Genomic DNA, 16,355 nt, shown 5'->3' with positions numbered 1-16,355 from the left:
TCAACTTAAAACATATTTATTCACACTAATTTGCAAATACACAAAAAAAAGTATGTTTGTATAGAGAACGAAGTAAGTTTGTACAATTCCAGTCCATTTCTCAGGGCAGGGATAGACCGTGTCCATCCTCACATATAATCCAGCATCTCTGTCTGCATCTCATTGTCACTCCCCTCTGAGGGATGAAACTCATCTTCCTCATTCTCCTCTTCATCATCCTCTCCACTTTCTGGGGTCTTTTGACTGGTAATAGAACTCTCAGGCCCAGAAGAGTATGGAGCTGCAGAAAGCAAAGATATACTGTATGATGGACTAAAACATTCAATGTCCCCATAATTGATTCAAATCGTACAGCAACAAGTCAAAAGATACACACATAAATTAATTGTCCATTAAATAAGTGAGTTTATGCACACGTTATCTAACATGCCATACTGAACAAACATATAAAAAGCAACATTTAAAGTGTTGGACCCATGTTTCATGAGCTGAAATAAAAGATCCCAGAAATGTTCCATACGTACAAAAAGTTATTACTCTCAAATGCTGTGCACAAATTTGTTTAAATTGCCAAGTTCATCCATCTACCTGACAGGTGTGGCATGTCAAGAAGCTGATTAAACAGCACGATCATTACACAGGTGCACCTTGTGCTGGGGACAAAAGGCCACTCTGAAATGTGCCGTTTGTCACACAACGCCACAGATGTCTCAAGTTGAGGGTGTGTGAAATCGGCATGCTGACTGCAGGAATGTCCACCAGAGCTGTTGCCAGAAATTGTAATATTAATTTCTCTAGAATGTCATTTTAGAGAATTTGCAGTACGTCCAACTGGCCTCACAACAGCAGACCACGTGTATGGCGTCAAGTGGGCGAGTATTTTGCTGATGTCAACATTGTGAACAGAGTGCCCCATGGTGGCGGTGAAGTGTGAACACAACTGCATTTTAGCAATGGCAATTTGAATACACAGCAACCCTAACGAGATCCTGAAGCCCATTATCGTGCCACTTATCCGCCGCCATCACTGCGTGTTTCAGCATGATAATGCACAGACCCATGTCGCAAAGATCTGTACACAATTCCTGGAAGCTGAAAATGTCCCAGTTCTTCCATGACCTGCATACTCAGACATGTTACCCATTGAGCATGTTTTGAGATGTGTACGACAGAGTGTTCCAGTTTCCGTCAATATCCAGCAACTTCGTACAGCCATTGAAGAGGAGTGGGACAACATGGTACAGGCCACAAGCAACAGCCTGATCAACTCAATGCAAAGGAGATGCGTCGTGCTGCATGAGGCAAATGGTGGTCACATCAGATACAGACTGGTTGTCTGATCCATGCCCCTAAGGTATCTATGACCAACAGATGCACACAAATTCAGCAAAAATAGAAATGTCATCCCACTGTCAACTGCGTTTATTTTCAGCAAACTTAACATGTGTAAATGTTTGTATGAACAGAAGACTCAACAACTTTATTTCACCTTTCTTTAACCAGGTAGGCTAGTTGAGAACAAGTTCTCATTTACAACTGTGACCTAGCCAAGATAAAGCAAAGCAACACAAACAGAGTTACACAGGAAACAAACAAACAAAGTCAATAATACAGTGTGTACAACTGAGGTAGGATAACAGAGGTAAGGCAATAAATAGGCCATAGTGGCGAAATAATTATAATACAGTAATTAAACACTGGAGTGATCGATGTGCAGAAGATGAGTGTACAAGTAGAGATACTGGGGTGCAAAGGAGCAAAAATAAATCAAATAGATAACAGTACGGGGATGGGGTAGTTGGATGGGCTATTTACAGATAGGCTATGTACAGGTGCAGTGAGCTGCTCTGACAGCTGGTGCTTAAAGCTAGTGAGGGAGATATGAGTCTCCAGCATCAGTGATTTCTGCAGTTCTTTTCCAGTCATTGGCAGCAGAGAACTGGAAGGAAATGCGGCCGAAGGAGGAATTGGCTTTGGGGGTGACTAGTGAAATATACCTGCGGGAGCGTTTGCTACGGATGGGTGCTGCTATGGTGACCAGTGAGCAAAGACTTATAGATGGTGACCTGGAGCCAGTGGGTTTGGCGACAAATATGAAGCGAGTGCCAGCCAACGAGAGTGTACAGGTCGCAGTGGTGGGTGATATATGGGGCTTTGGTGACAAAACGGATGACACTGTGATAAACTGCATCCAGTTTGCTGTGTAGAGTGTTGGAGGCTATTTTGTAAATGACGTCGCCGAAGTCAAGGATCGGTAGGATAGTCAGTTTTACGAGGGTATGTTTGGCAGCATGAGTGAAGGATGCTTTGTTTGCAAAATAGGAAACTGATTTGAGATTTAATTTTGGATTGGACATGCTTAATGTGAGTCTGGAAGGAGAGTTTACAGTCTAACCAGACACCTAGGTATTTGTAGTTGTCCACATATTCTAAGTCAGAACCATCCAGAGTAGTGATGTGGGGCAGGCGGGCATGTGAAGAGCATACATTTAGTTTTACTTGCATCTAAGAGCAGTTGGAGGCCACGGAAGGAGAGTTGTATGGCATTGAAGCTCATCTGGAGGTTAGTTAACACAGTGTCCAAAGAAGGGCCAGAAGCATACAGAATAGTGTCGTCTGCGTAGAGGTGGATCAGAGAATCACCAGCAGCAAGAGCGACATCATTGATGTATTCTGAGAAGAGAGTCTGCCAGAGGTCCGGACAACAGGCCTTCCGATTTGACACACTGAACTCTGAGAAGTAGTTGGTGAACCAGGCGAGGCAGTCATTTGAGAAACCAAGGCTGTTTAGTCTGCCGATAAGAATGTGGTGATTGACAGTCGAAAGCCTTGGCTAGGTCGATGAATACGGCTACACAGTATAGTCTCTCATCGATGACAGTTATGATATCGTTTTGTACCTTGAGCGTGGCTGAGGTGCACCCGTGACCAGCTCGGAAACCAGATTGCATAGCGGAGAAGGTACGGTGGAATTCTAAATGGTCGGTGATCTGTTTGTTAACTTGGCTTTCAAAGACCTTAGAAAGTAGAGGTCGACCGATTATGATTTTTCAACGCCGATACCGATTATTGGAGGACCAAAAAAGCCGATAGCGATTGAATCAGACGATTTAAAAAAAAAATGTATTTGTAATAATGACATTTACAACAATACTGAATGAACACTTAATATAATACATCAATAAAATCAATTTAGCCCCAAGTAAATAATGAAACATGTTCAATTTGGTTTAAATAATGCAAAAACAAAGTGTTGGAGAAGAAAGTAAAAGTGCAATATGTGCTATGTAAGAAAGCAAGTTTCAGTTCCTTGCTCAAAACATATGGAAGCTGGACGTTCCTTTTAACATGAGTCTTCAATATTCTTAGGTAAGAAGTTTTAGGTTGTAGTTATTATAGGACTATTTCCTTCTATAGCATTTGTATTTCATTAACCTTTGACTATTGGATGTTCTTATAGGCACTTTAGTATTGCCAGTGTAACAGTATAGCTTCCGTCCCTCTCCTCGCTCCTCCCTGGGCTCGAAGCAGCAACACAACGACAACAGTCACCATCGAAGCAGCGTTACCCATGCAGAGCAAGGGGAACAACTACTAGAAGGCTCAGAGCGAGTGACGTTTGAAACGCTATTAGCGCACGCTAACTAGCTAGTCATTTCACTTCGGTTACACCAGCCTCATCTCGGGAGTTGATAGGCTTGAAGTCAAACAGCGCAATGCTTGACGCACAATGAAGAGCTGCTGGCAAAACGCACGAAAGTGCTGTTTGAATGAATGTTTACGAGCCTGCTTCTGCCTACCACCGCACAGATACTTAGATACTTGCATGCTCAGTCAGATTATATGCAACGCAGGACACGCTAGATAATATCTAGTAATATCATCAACCATGTGTAGTTAACTAGTGATTATGATTGATTGTTTTTTATGAGATAAGTTTAATGCTAGCTAGCAACTTACCTTGGCTTACTGCATTCGTGTAAGAGGAAGTCTCCTTGTGGAGTGCAAAGAGAGAGGCAGGTCGTTATTGCGTTGGATTAGTTAACTAAGGTTGCAAGATTGGATCACCCGAGCTGACATGGTGAAAATCTGTCGTTCTGCCCCTGAACAAGGCAGTTAACCACTGTTCCTAGGCCGTCATTGAAAATAAGAATGTGTTCTTAACGGACTTGCCTAGTTAAATAAAGATATATATATAAATAAAAATTAGCGCCCAAAAATACAGATTTCCGATTGTTATGAAAACTTGAAATCGGCCATTCCGATTAATTGGTTGACCTCTATTAGAAAGGCAGGGTAGGATAGATATAGGTCTGTAGCAGTTTGGGTCTAAAGTGTCTCCCCCTTTGAAGAGGGGGATGACCGCAGCAGCTTTCCAATCTTTGGGGTTCTCAGATGATACGAAAGAGAGGTTGAACAGGCTAGTAATAGGGGTTGAAACAATTTCAACAGATCTTTCTAAAAATGAAAGGGTCCAGATCGTCTAGCCCGGCTGATTTGTAGGGGTCCAGGTTTTGCAGCTCTTTCAGAACATCAGCTTTCTGGAACTGAGACATACTGAACAAGTTCCACAGACATGCGACTAATACAAATGGAATACTGTGTCCCTGAACAAGGGGGGGTTCAAAAGTAACAGTCAGTATCTGGTGTGGCCACCAGCTGCATTAAGTACTGCAGTGCATCTCCTCCTCATGGACTGCACCAGATTTGCCAGTTCTTGCTGTGAGATGTTACCCCACTCTTCCACCAAGGCACCTGCAAGTTCCCAGACATTTCTGTGTGTGTGTGTGGGGGGGGGGGGGGTCCTAGCCCTCACCCTCCAATCCAACAGGTCCCATCCGTGGCAATGAGATCTGAGCTCTTCGCTGGCCATGGCAGAACACTGACATTCATGTCTTGCAGGAAATCACGCACAGAACGAGCAGTATGGCTGGTGGCATTGTCATGCTAGAGCGTCATGTCAGGATGAGCCTGCAGGAAGGGTACCACATGAGGGAGGAGGATGTCATCCCTGTAATGAACAGCGTTGAGATTGCCTGCAATGACAACAAGTTCAGTCCGATGATGCTGTGACACACCGCCTCAGACCATGACGGACCCTCCACCTCCAAATTGATCCCGCTCCAGAGTACAGGCCTCGTTGTAACAATCATTCTTTCGATGATAAACGCGAATTTGATCATCACCCCTGGTGAGACAAAACCATGACTCATCAGTGAAGAGCACTTTTTTGCCAGTCCTGTCTGGTCCAGCGACGGTGTGGTTGTGACCATAGGTGACGTTGTTGCCGGAGATGTCTGGTGAGGACCTGCCTTTACAACAGGCCTACAAGCCCTCAGTCCACCCTCTCTCAGCCTATTGAGGACAGTCTGAGCACTGATGGAGGGATTGTGCGTTCCTGGTGTAACTCGGGCAGTTGTTGTTGCCATCCTGTACCTGTCCCGCAGGTGTGAAGTTCAGATGTACCAGGACATCTGCAGTCCTCATGCCTCCTTGCAGCATGCCTAAGGCACGTTTACGCCGATGAGCAGGGACCCTGGGCATCTTTCTTTTGGTGTTTTTCAGAGTCAGTAGTAAGGTCTCTTTAGTGTCCTAAGTTTTCATAACTGTGACCTTAATTGCCTACCGTCTATAAACTGTTAGTATCTTAATGACCGTTCCACAGATGCATGTTCATTAATTGTTTAATCGAACAAGCATGGGAAACAGTGTTTAAACCCTTTACAATGAAGATCTGTGAAGTTATTTGGATTTTTACGAATTATCTTTGAAAAACAGGGTCCTGAAAAAGGGATGTTTCTTTTTTTGATGAGTTTATGTATTCCCAGTTACGTGAAATCCATCGATTAGGGTCTAATGAATGTATTTCAATTGACTGATTTGAAACTGTTTGAAGTTGCCGTTGCGTTTATATTTTTCATCAGTATAGATGCACTCATTGTTCCCACACATGCACACTGGCAGTGGGGAAGAAACCAAAACCTCAGACAGACAGACTGTTGTGTCCAGAGCTAGAGGAACGTATTCTCATGGTGACTGGGCCAACAGCATGATTAATCTTGGACGACACGAGTTCACTTCACATCAGGGATAGCAGAAGTAGGGTTGCTGAGGTATGGCCGAACCCCCTGGTCAGATGAGTGAAATAGACATCAACTGTAGGCCTATAACCTCATGAAGCATAATATAATATTAACTCCTGCTGAATTATGCATTTCTTGCAGTAAATTCATAAACCAAATGTTAATTTTGTCTCGGAAACAGGAGTGTAGAAATGCTATCTTTTTCAGCAATATAAAAGCTGACAGTATTACAAACCAATCACATACAGTGGGGCAAAAAAGTATTTTGTCAGACACCAATTGTGCAAGTTCTCCCACTTAAAGAGATGAGAGGCCTGTAATTTATCATAGGTACACTTCAACTATGACAGACAAAATGAGAAAACAGCCCCAAAACATCACTGCTCTAGAGGAGATATGCATGGAGGAATGGGCCAAAATACCAGCAACAGTGTGAAACCCTTGTGAAGACTTACAGAAAACGTTTGACCTCTGTCATTGCCAACAAAGGGTATATAACAAAGTATTGAGAAACTTTTGTTATTGACGAAATACTTATTTTCCACCATAATTTGCAAATAAATTCATTAAAAATCCTACAATGTGATTTTCTGGATTTTTTTTCTCATTTTGCCTGTCATAGCTGAAGTGCACCTATGATGAAAATTACAGGCCTCTCATCTTTTTAAGTGGGAGAACTTGCACAATTGGTGGCTGACTAAATACTTTTTTGCCCCACTGTAAAATATGCATCCAAGAAGAATTGCAATATTACCAGAAACAAGTTGGATAATTTTCCCAGCCTTTCATTTCCTTAAAACCAGTCAAACTGAGGTTCTTTGGACATTTTGAATAACAAAATTGCCTACCAAATGTTGGAAATTATATGTAAAAAGTATAGGCATAACAACTATTTTTTCATGCACAACATCTGAACATTAATAAAAAGCAGCTTGACCTGTGGGAAGGACTGTAGTCATCACTTGTTGTGTTTAGTAACAGTTCTATCCCTGACCAGGGGGTTCTCCTTCAACTCTTATGAAAGAACTGCAATTCAACACACAACCACTCAAAACCCCCTAAACACCATGAAGTCAAACTCTGCCAGGTCGATCATAGGTGAATGCTGCACCAGTGTTAGAGAGAGAGGTCTCACCTGACCTCTTGGCACGGATAACCTGCTTGATCATGGAGGACATGATATCTCGGAGGTCATCAGAGGTGTGGGACAGACACCAGCCATCCCTCTCGTCACACTCCTCCTCCTGGCCATCGTTCCGACTGATCACGTTCCTTATGCTGAGCCAGGAGCAGGGTCAAAACATTAGACAAACAGACAACATGCAGAGACCTTTGCCACTGCAATTCCAAAGGAGATTGGTCCAAATATACAGTGCCTTCAGAAAGTATTCTCACCCCTTGACTTTTTCCACATTTTGTTGTTACAGCTGGAATTTAAAATTGATTAAACTTAAGATGTTTTTTGTCACTGGCCTACACATCAAAACCCATAATGTCAAAGTGGAATTATGTTTTTCAAAAGGTTTACAAACGAAAAGTTGAAATGTCTTGAGTCAATAAGTATTCAACCCCTTTGTTATGGCAAGCCTAAATATGTTCAAGAGTAAACATTTGTTTAACAAGTTTATTTATTTTATTTTAGGCAAGTCAGTTAAGAACAAATTCTTATTTACAATGACGGCCTAGTGGGTTAACTGCTTGTTCAGGGGCAGAACGACAGATTTGTACCTTGTCAGCTCGGGGGTTTGAACTTTCAACCTTCCGGTTACTAGTCCAATGCTCTAACCACTAGGTTACCCTGCCGCACAAAAGTAGCATGGACTCGCTGTGTGCAGTAATAGTGTTCAACATGATTTTTTAATGACTACCTTATCTCTGTACCTCACACACTCCCGAGTGGCGCAGCGGTCTAAGGCACTGCATCTTAGTGCAGAGTGGTTCGATTCCAGGCTGTATCACGACTGGCCATGATTGGGAGTCCCATAGGGGGACACACAATTGGCCCAGTGTCATCCGGGTTAGGGTTTGGCCAGGGGTAGGCAGTCATTGTAAATAAAAATGTGTTCTTAACTGACTGGCCTAGTTAAATAAAGGTTAAATAAAAAAATAAAAAAACATACAGATAATTGTAAGGTCCCTCAGTCGAGCACTAAATTTCAAACAGATTCAACCACAAAGATCAGGGAGGTTTTCCAAAGCCTCTCAAGGAAGGGCACCTATTGGTAGATGGGTAAAAAATAAAAAAAAAGCAGACAATGAATATCCTTTTGAGCATGGTAAAGTTGTGAATTACACTTTTGATGGTGTATCAAAACACCCAGTCACTACAAGGATACAGGCATTGTTCCTAACTCAGTTGCCAGAGGGGAAGGAAACCGCTTAGAGATTGACCATGTGGCCAATGGTGACTTTAAAACAGTTACAGGGTTTAATGGCTGTGTTCCGGGAAAACTGAAGATGGATCAACATTGTTGTTACTCTACAATTCTAACCTAATTGACAGAGTGAAAAGGGGGAGGCATGTACAGATTTTTTTTTTTTTTTTTTTTTTTTTTTTTTTTTTTTTTTTTTTTTTTAAATCAAACCTTGCATCTGGTTTGCAACATGGCACTAAAGTAATACTGCAAAATAATTAACTTTTTGTTCTGAATACAAAGTGTTATGTTTGGGACAAATCCAATACATTACAGAGTACCACTCTCCATATTTTCAAGCATACTGGCTGTTGCATCATGTTATGGGTATTCTTGTAATTGTTAAGGACTGGGGAGTTATTCCTGGAAAAGGAAAGAACGGAGCTAAGCACAGGCAACTTCAAAGAGGAACTCCTGCTTCAGTCTGCTTAACCAACAGTCACTGGGAGATGAAATCACCTTTCAACAGGACAATAACCTAAAACACAACGCCAAATCTACACTGGAGTTGCTTCCCAAGAAGAATGTGAATGGTGTGGCCGAGTTACAGTTTTTACTTAAATCTACTTGAAGATCTATGACAACACCTGAAAATGATACACAACCAATTTGACAGAGCTTGAAGAATTTTGAAAACAATACAAATTGGGAAATGTTGCACAATCCAGGTGTGGAAAGCACTTAAGAGACTTACCCAGAAAGACTCACAGCTGTAATCAATGCCAAAGAAGCTTCTACAAAGTACAGACCCAGGATTGTGAATACTTATGTAAATTAGATATTTTTGTATTTTTCAAAAAAAATAAAATGTATGACTGTCATTATGGGGTATTGTGTGTACATGGGTGAGAAAAATAATACATTTAATTCATTTTGAATTCAGGCTGTAAAACAACAAAATGTGGAATAATTCAAGGGGTACGATTACTTTCTGAAGGCACTGTAGTTATGTTTCGACTGTATGATTAAATAAATCCAAAGAAAGGTCCCTTGGGGGAAGGATGTTTGGCATACCTTAGAATAATTAATAAAGTTAGGCAATTTTTCACATTTTGGCCTTACACACACCTTATTTTAGACACTACAACAATGACTCTAGAGATGCTACAAAGCCATTCTTGGTGTCATGTGAAACCTTACTGTGTGCTCTGACCCATTTAATTATTGAAATTAAAGGCCAATCACAGCCCTCCTTTAGGATTGCATATTCAGTAAGTCACCAGCAGAAGGAGTTCCTTTGAATCCATTTTCCCATTCAATATATTGGTGTTGCTCATAAAATGTATCATAACTTCAAAAGTAGCAGAGCACCAACTCTAGAAATGTTATGTACTTGTAGAGTATATTGTTTAAAACAATATGCCAAATAATGAACATCAAAAAGGGTACTTAAGAAATGTAGGTTTATATTTTTAAAGAACCATAAATGAATGTACAGAAATGGTATTCTTAATCTCAACACTAGACATATTTCAGAGCACACAGTACTGTTTCAAATGACGCTACGTCTGGCTTTGTAGCATCTACTGACTCATTGTTGTGACTCATTGTTGTAGTGTCTTAAAGAAGACACTACAACAATGTTAAACATAATAATTTTGGATACAGATTTTTTTTTAAGGTTTGCCAAACATCCTTCCCCCAAAGGACCTTTCTATGGATTGTATTCCAGGAAGATCGAAAACAAATATATTTGGGCCAATCTCTAATGGAATCGCCCGTATACCATGTCAGATTTTACCTCTCCACATCCAGATCACAGAGCTGGTAGAACATCTGCCTGTGGGGGGGCAGGGTCCCATCTCGGAATATGTATGAGGAATCCTGGACAAACAGGAGACAGGGTAAAAGGAGGTTGGTTTCTGAGGTCTTATTACTGTGACATTCTTGGTAGTACAGTATAATATTTATAGTCAGTAAGTTGTGGGGAAGTCTATAGTCTCTTACCTTGAGCTGGTATCTGGTTATATTTGCACTACGTCCACCAGCAGGGCCCTCAGGAGGTAAATCTGTCACATTAGCAGCCTGGGGCACTGAACAACAAAGAGGGACATTAGTGAGACAATCCTCACTAATACACATGGACACACACACACAAGCACAGACACACACACCAGACATATGCCCAGTTACCCACCTGCTTTGTTAAGTGTGATTGGCAGGGTATAGTTGAAAGTGCTCCTCTTGGCCTTAACTGGCATGTCATTTATAGTATATCCTAAAGACAGTCACAGGGGGGGAAAACACAGTCTCGTAAAACAACGCATGATTAACAAAGGCTGTGGAATTAAATTGTCCCTCCAGATTAGATTGAACCAAACCTCCACCTGCCCCCACTCCTCACCGTGCTTGGTACTGCAGCGGATCCTGAAATCCAGCACCTGGTATTTCTTGGCCTCTGGTGTCTTGCAAGGGTCGTAGCCAAATCTCACCCAGAGGCTCCTCCAGGGGCCTGTCACCTAGAGGATACACATATCAGATTTCAATGGAATTTGTATGGCAAATAAGAACAATGGACTGTTCTGTTGACTCACTCAATGATTATATTGCGAGGACTCGTTCTGTTTTTCCCACGACACTTATTTAATATTCTATTGACCAAATAGATTTTCATGTTTGCGTCTTCTTTCTCTCTTGCCACCATCCACTTCTACTTCTCTCAAGAGGTTCATTTCAAGTCAAGTGAATTGAATAGGACATGGCATGTAAATAGAGAGATGCCCTATTTCCCTTTATTGACCCCCTGCTGGTCTGGGTCTGCTCACCATATAGATTAGTTAGGTGTCAGAGAATATGCAGACAGCCAAACAATTGGCATTCTGATGAATGGTGTACAGGTATGTGACCTTGAGCTTGGGCTGTAGTATCCATGGTGACAGTTAGATAGCAGACATATACTATTTTTGGAGATATGTTTTCTATCGCTTTTTCCATTGGCTGGTCTAGGTCTCCTCACCATATAGTAGGCCATGATAGGGAGCAGCAGCTTCAGTTTATCAGGGTGGAGGTCCAGGTTGGCCTTGACCGCGTACCCGGACCAGATGGGCCGGCTCTCAAACATCTACACACAGTGTGGTTTGGGAAAAGTTAGCACAGGTGGGATATCAAAGCAATAGACTAAACATTTCTGATATGTACAATTTCCATAGAAGAATACCATAGGAACATCCTTTATACATGGTGATGCAATTTTTTATAAAAAATAGGTGGACAGGTAATGCCAGTGATGTAGTTGTAAAAATAAGCAGGTTAACTGATCACCGGTCGCGGTGAAAAAAGTAACGCTCCCTATACTTTCAATGTACAGTACCAGTCAAAAGTTGACACACCTACTCATTCAAGGGTTTCTTTATTTTTAGTATTTTCTACATTGTAGAATAGTGAAGCATCAAAACTACACATGCTGAGATAATCCGTTCACCTACTCTGCGTCTCACAAAGACATGATGGTTTGAACCAAAAATCAGACCAAAGGACAGATTTCCACTGGTCTAATGACCATTGCTCTTATTACCTGGCCCAAGCAAGTCTCTTCTTATTGGTGTCCTTTAGCAGTAGTTTCTTTGCAGCAATTAGACCATAAAGGCCTGATTCACGCAGCTAATATTGAGATGTCTGTTACTTGAACTCCATGAAGCATTTACTTGGGCTGAAATTTCGGAGGCTGGTAACTTTAACGAACTTATCCTCTGCAGCAGAGGTAACTCTGGGTCTTCCTTTCCTGTGGCGGTCCTCATGAGAGCCAGTTTCATCATAGTGCTTGATGGTGTTTGCGACTGCACTTGAAGTAACTCAATGTTCTTGATGATGGAATGTTATTTTTCTTTGCTTATTTGAGCTGTTCTTGCCATAATACGGACATGGTCTTTTACCAAATAGGGCTACCTTCTGTATACCAACCCTACCTTGTCACAACACAACTAATTGGCTCAAGCGCATTAAGGAAAGAAATTGCACAAATGAACATAAGGCACACCTGTTAATTGAAATGCATTCCAGGTGAATACCTCATGAAGCTGGTTGAGAGATACAAAGCTGTCATCAAGGTAACGGGTGGCTACTTTGAAGAATCTCAAACATAAAATGCATTTGTTTAACACTTTTTTGGTTACTACATGATTCCATGTGTTATTAGGGGCGGCAGGGTAGCCTAGTTGTTAAGAGCATTGGACTAGTAACCGGAAGGTTGCAAGTTCAAACCCCCGAGCTGACAAGGTACAAATCTGTTGTTCTGCCCCTGAACAGGCAGTTAACCCACTGTTCCTAGGCCGTCATTGAAAATAAGAATGTGTTCTTAACTGACTTGCCTAGTTAAATAAAGGTAAAATAAAAAATTACATTGTTTGTCTTCACTATTATTCTACAATGTAGAAAACAGTCAAAATAAAGAAAAACCCTTGAATTTTTATTTTATTTTACCTTTATTTAACCAGGCAAGTCAGTTAAGAACAAATTCTTATTTTCAGTGACGGCCTGAATCAGTAGGTGTGTCCAAACTTTTGACTGGTACTGTATTTCTCAACAAAAAAAACTGGGTTATCTGTGTTCACCCTCTACTAGCACACTGGGTATCGTCATCAAGGTCTGAGAGTGTCCATTGTAATTGCATCGAAATGAGAGAGACCAAATACAAACTACCCTACAGACTAATAACACTTAAGTAAACACTTCTGTCTTGAATTAGCAGTAGGATAAAAAAACAAAGGCTCAAACTGAAAAAAAGCTATGTTCCTGTGATTAACATAATAAAAAATGGTTTCAAACATGAATACATGTGCCCCTGCTTTTGACTTCATGCAGTCTTCACAATGGCTTGTGAATAAACCTCTTTAGCCCAATGTAAAGTATACTAACCTCCTTCAGTTGTTCCTCTGCCTTTATGTCACTGGGGTGAACACACACTCTCTTCCAGTTGACCTTGGCAGCCTCCAGGGGCTCCGTAGGGATGTTCTGGTCGTTAAAAGTGAGGAAGATGGCATTATGAGGCCGACGGGCTCGACTCAAACCAATCAGATTATCCCTGGAGACTGTTGGGGGACAATGGCCTTCTCTGTGCGGAAGACACAAGACCACAATGGTTTAGCTAATAACCCCTACGGGTTGGCCAATGGCCGAATCTATTAGCACCTGCATCTTTATAACTAAATAAGGGGCTTCCTGTCTTTGCTCCTGTTGTGGAACACACCATTTTGTAAAGTTGTTGTTGTTCGGAATTCTCATCCATAATTGCTGACACACATGTTGACTTCCATTGGCATATTTGTTTCTGAGCTGAACACACTACCTCTGATGAGGGTGAAACTGTGTAGTGTAACACTGCTCCAGTGCCCCTGCTTACTTGTGTTGGATTTCAGGTCGGTAGTTGTAGTCCACAGCACTGTCCAGGCGAGAGAAGATTGGTGGAGGAAGGAAGAGGGGCACAGGCTGCTCAAAGAACTCATTATTCTCTGGTTTACGCAAGATGATCTTATCGTAGAGGGATGTGTGTGAGCCGTCCTTTGCTGAATGCACCGCAAGATACTGGAAGTCTGCCATCCCTGCAACAAGTCACAATATACACTGAGTGTACAAAACATTAAGAACCCCTCCCCCCCCAAACTAAATTTGTCGTAAGCATTCTACAGGGATGATGGCCCAGGTTTTAGTCCAATGCTTCCCAGTTGTGTCAAGTTGGCTCGAAATCCTTTGGGTGGTGGACCATTCTCGATACACACAGGAAGCTGTTGAGAGTGAAAAACCCAGCAGTGTTGCAGTTCTTGACACAAACCAGTGCACCTGGCACCTACGGCCATAGTTCAAGGGCACTAAAATCTTTTGTCTTGCACCTTCAACCTCAATTGAGACGTACAATCCGTATCAAGGCTTAAAAACCCTTCTTTAATCCATCTCCTCCTCTTCATCTACACTCACTGAAGTGGATTTAACAAGTGACATCAATAAGGGATCATAGCTTTAGCCTGGATTCACCTGGTCAGTCTGCCATGAAAAGAGCAGTTGTTCTTAATGTTTTGTACACTTAGTGTACAACTTACATCAACAAATACACAATTAAGAGTAATAACAGCACAGAGCAGAGTAGGGAGGCAATGGGAAGGAATCATAAAGCGATATAAAGGGGTCACAGACACTCAAGTGTTTGAAGTTTAAGAAGTTGAACCTTGGAATTTGTATGTCGTCCCAATGACACCCAGGATGTCCATGCTGATTTGGGCTTCCTTGGAGTTGCCTTTACGCACCCTCCTTTTCATGCGCAGCAGCAGGTTGGTGGAGGGGTAACGGTTTCCACAGACAGGGTGACAGAACGGGTCCTGGGGACGAAAGCGAAGTTCCAACCGTCTGCTGGGGTCAGCATAGGTCTGTGGAGAAGCACTTCCTTTTTAGTTCATCATCATTATTATTATGAACAACACAAATAGTGGTGGTGATTATGGGAACAACAACATGTGAGCAGGTATGTATGTCTGAAATAGCTAACACCGGTTACCTACAGTGAACTAATATGGTGTGAATTATAAAATTTCTCATTAAAATACGTCGCTAGCTATATACATACATACATATGCATAAACATTGCAAGCAGAGTAACGTAGCAAGCGAGTGACAAGTCGCGCATGCGCTGATCGGCGTGTGTAGCTAGCTAGAATTGCTTGCTCACCTTGGACATCCCTTGTATACCCCCAATACTTTCCAGCATCTTGTCCACATTGGAGATAATACCTGGATATTCCACACAGACGAGTTTATTGTCCTCTGATAGAGAAAGAGTCGACGAACTCTCAGGCACAACACTGGCAGTGAACGTCTCATCACTTGTGCTGCCGGAGCCAGTTATCTCTTTCATTGTAAAATTCAAATCGTCCAACCCCGATGCTGCCATCTCACCTTTGGATAAATAACTGTCACAGTTTGAGTTGATTGCGTTATTTGAATGCCTTTAAGTTGACTTATTAGCTAAACAATTTACAGATTGAAGTGTGGTTTTCTGATTCGTAAAAAGCTCAAACATTTCGACCAATAAATCCCTACGGGTGGAAACAATTGGACGTGTTTATAGTTCCGACCAGAGAGAATGATTAGACTTGACGAATATCGGCTATGGAAGAATCATGTTTGATGTCAGCTCCAATATTTAGTTTATCCCTATAAACCTCTTAGGCTATATTCAGCCAGGTCTAATAATTCTCACTACGGTCAGTATTATGCGTGATCCTTGGAACAGCCCAAGTATCCTGATAGCACAGACCCTCAAACGTGATCTGAAGTCTAAGCAATTTCAAGCCAGAAGGGGGCAGGAGAGAGACAGACTCGTGTAACGATTGTCAGTCTGTACTCTGCAAGAAAAAAAGGCTATACAATGAAGTTAAGGTCAGGTTTTGGTTTATGCATCAGGTGTGTCCTTGTGGTCTCTCTCGTGCTGCTAACTTTCCATCACCTACCAACTTCCCCATACTGGGCTTAAACCAGTGATCCTCTACTTGACATTCCAACAGGTTGAACCACCTGAAAGCTATCAACTGGATGGCTCCATCCAGGACATTTCAAGCTAACGTTAGCTGTGGAGTGAGTTTATGGCACGTTCTTAATTGCGTTACACTAACTACAAGTCGAACGGACATTTCCACCACTTTATAAACAGTTAGTATGCTTTTAATATATATGCGCTAAAGACTTCATACACATTTTGATGTTTTATCGCTTTTGTTAGTTATACTGCACGATTCATCGGACAGAGAAAGGCGATTTCTTACGAGCTCCAACCCAACTTTGCCATTAAGTGACTTTTTTTCGTGTTTAGGTGGGCCATCTGGTACTCACTTCCGGTGTGCTCCCACGCAAATCAAGTACTGTACTTTGGTAA

At 41.8% G+C, this 16,355-nt stretch overlaps 1 protein-coding gene across 2 annotated transcripts; it reads right to left on the bottom strand.

Annotated features, from left to right (window-relative positions):
* LOC135544412 (general transcription factor 3C polypeptide 5-like) lies at positions 1 to 15,584 on the bottom strand. 2 transcript variants are annotated; one of them, XM_064971995.1, is made up of 11 exons: positions 15,153 to 15,576; positions 14,655 to 14,853; positions 13,836 to 14,034; positions 13,352 to 13,547; positions 11,454 to 11,558; positions 10,842 to 10,956; positions 10,635 to 10,715; positions 10,445 to 10,530; positions 10,239 to 10,321; positions 7,219 to 7,361; positions 1 to 280 (listed from the first exon to the last, which is right to left on the bottom strand). In XM_064971995.1, exons 1-11 carry the CDS (start codon positions 15,372 to 15,374, stop codon positions 129 to 131), a joined length of 1,581 nt encoding a protein of 526 aa, XP_064828067.1. In that variant the 5' UTR covers positions 15,375 to 15,576; the 3' UTR covers positions 1 to 128. The 2 variants fall into 2 exon arrangements, with proteins under 2 accessions (XP_064828067.1, XP_064828068.1); XM_064971996.1 differs by having other exon boundaries at positions 163 to 280; positions 7,224 to 7,361; positions 15,153 to 15,584.
* Between the last annotated feature and the right edge of the window lie 771 nt (positions 15,585 to 16,355).

Source organism: Oncorhynchus masou, chromosome 8 (genome assembly GCF_036934945.1).
Source record: "Oncorhynchus masou masou isolate Uvic2021 chromosome 8, UVic_Omas_1.1, whole genome shotgun sequence".
Taxonomy (NCBI): domain Eukaryota; kingdom Metazoa; phylum Chordata; class Actinopteri; order Salmoniformes; family Salmonidae; genus Oncorhynchus; species Oncorhynchus masou.
Note: the sequence above shows the minus strand (reverse complement) of the source record. Positions and strands in the feature narration are given on the sequence as shown.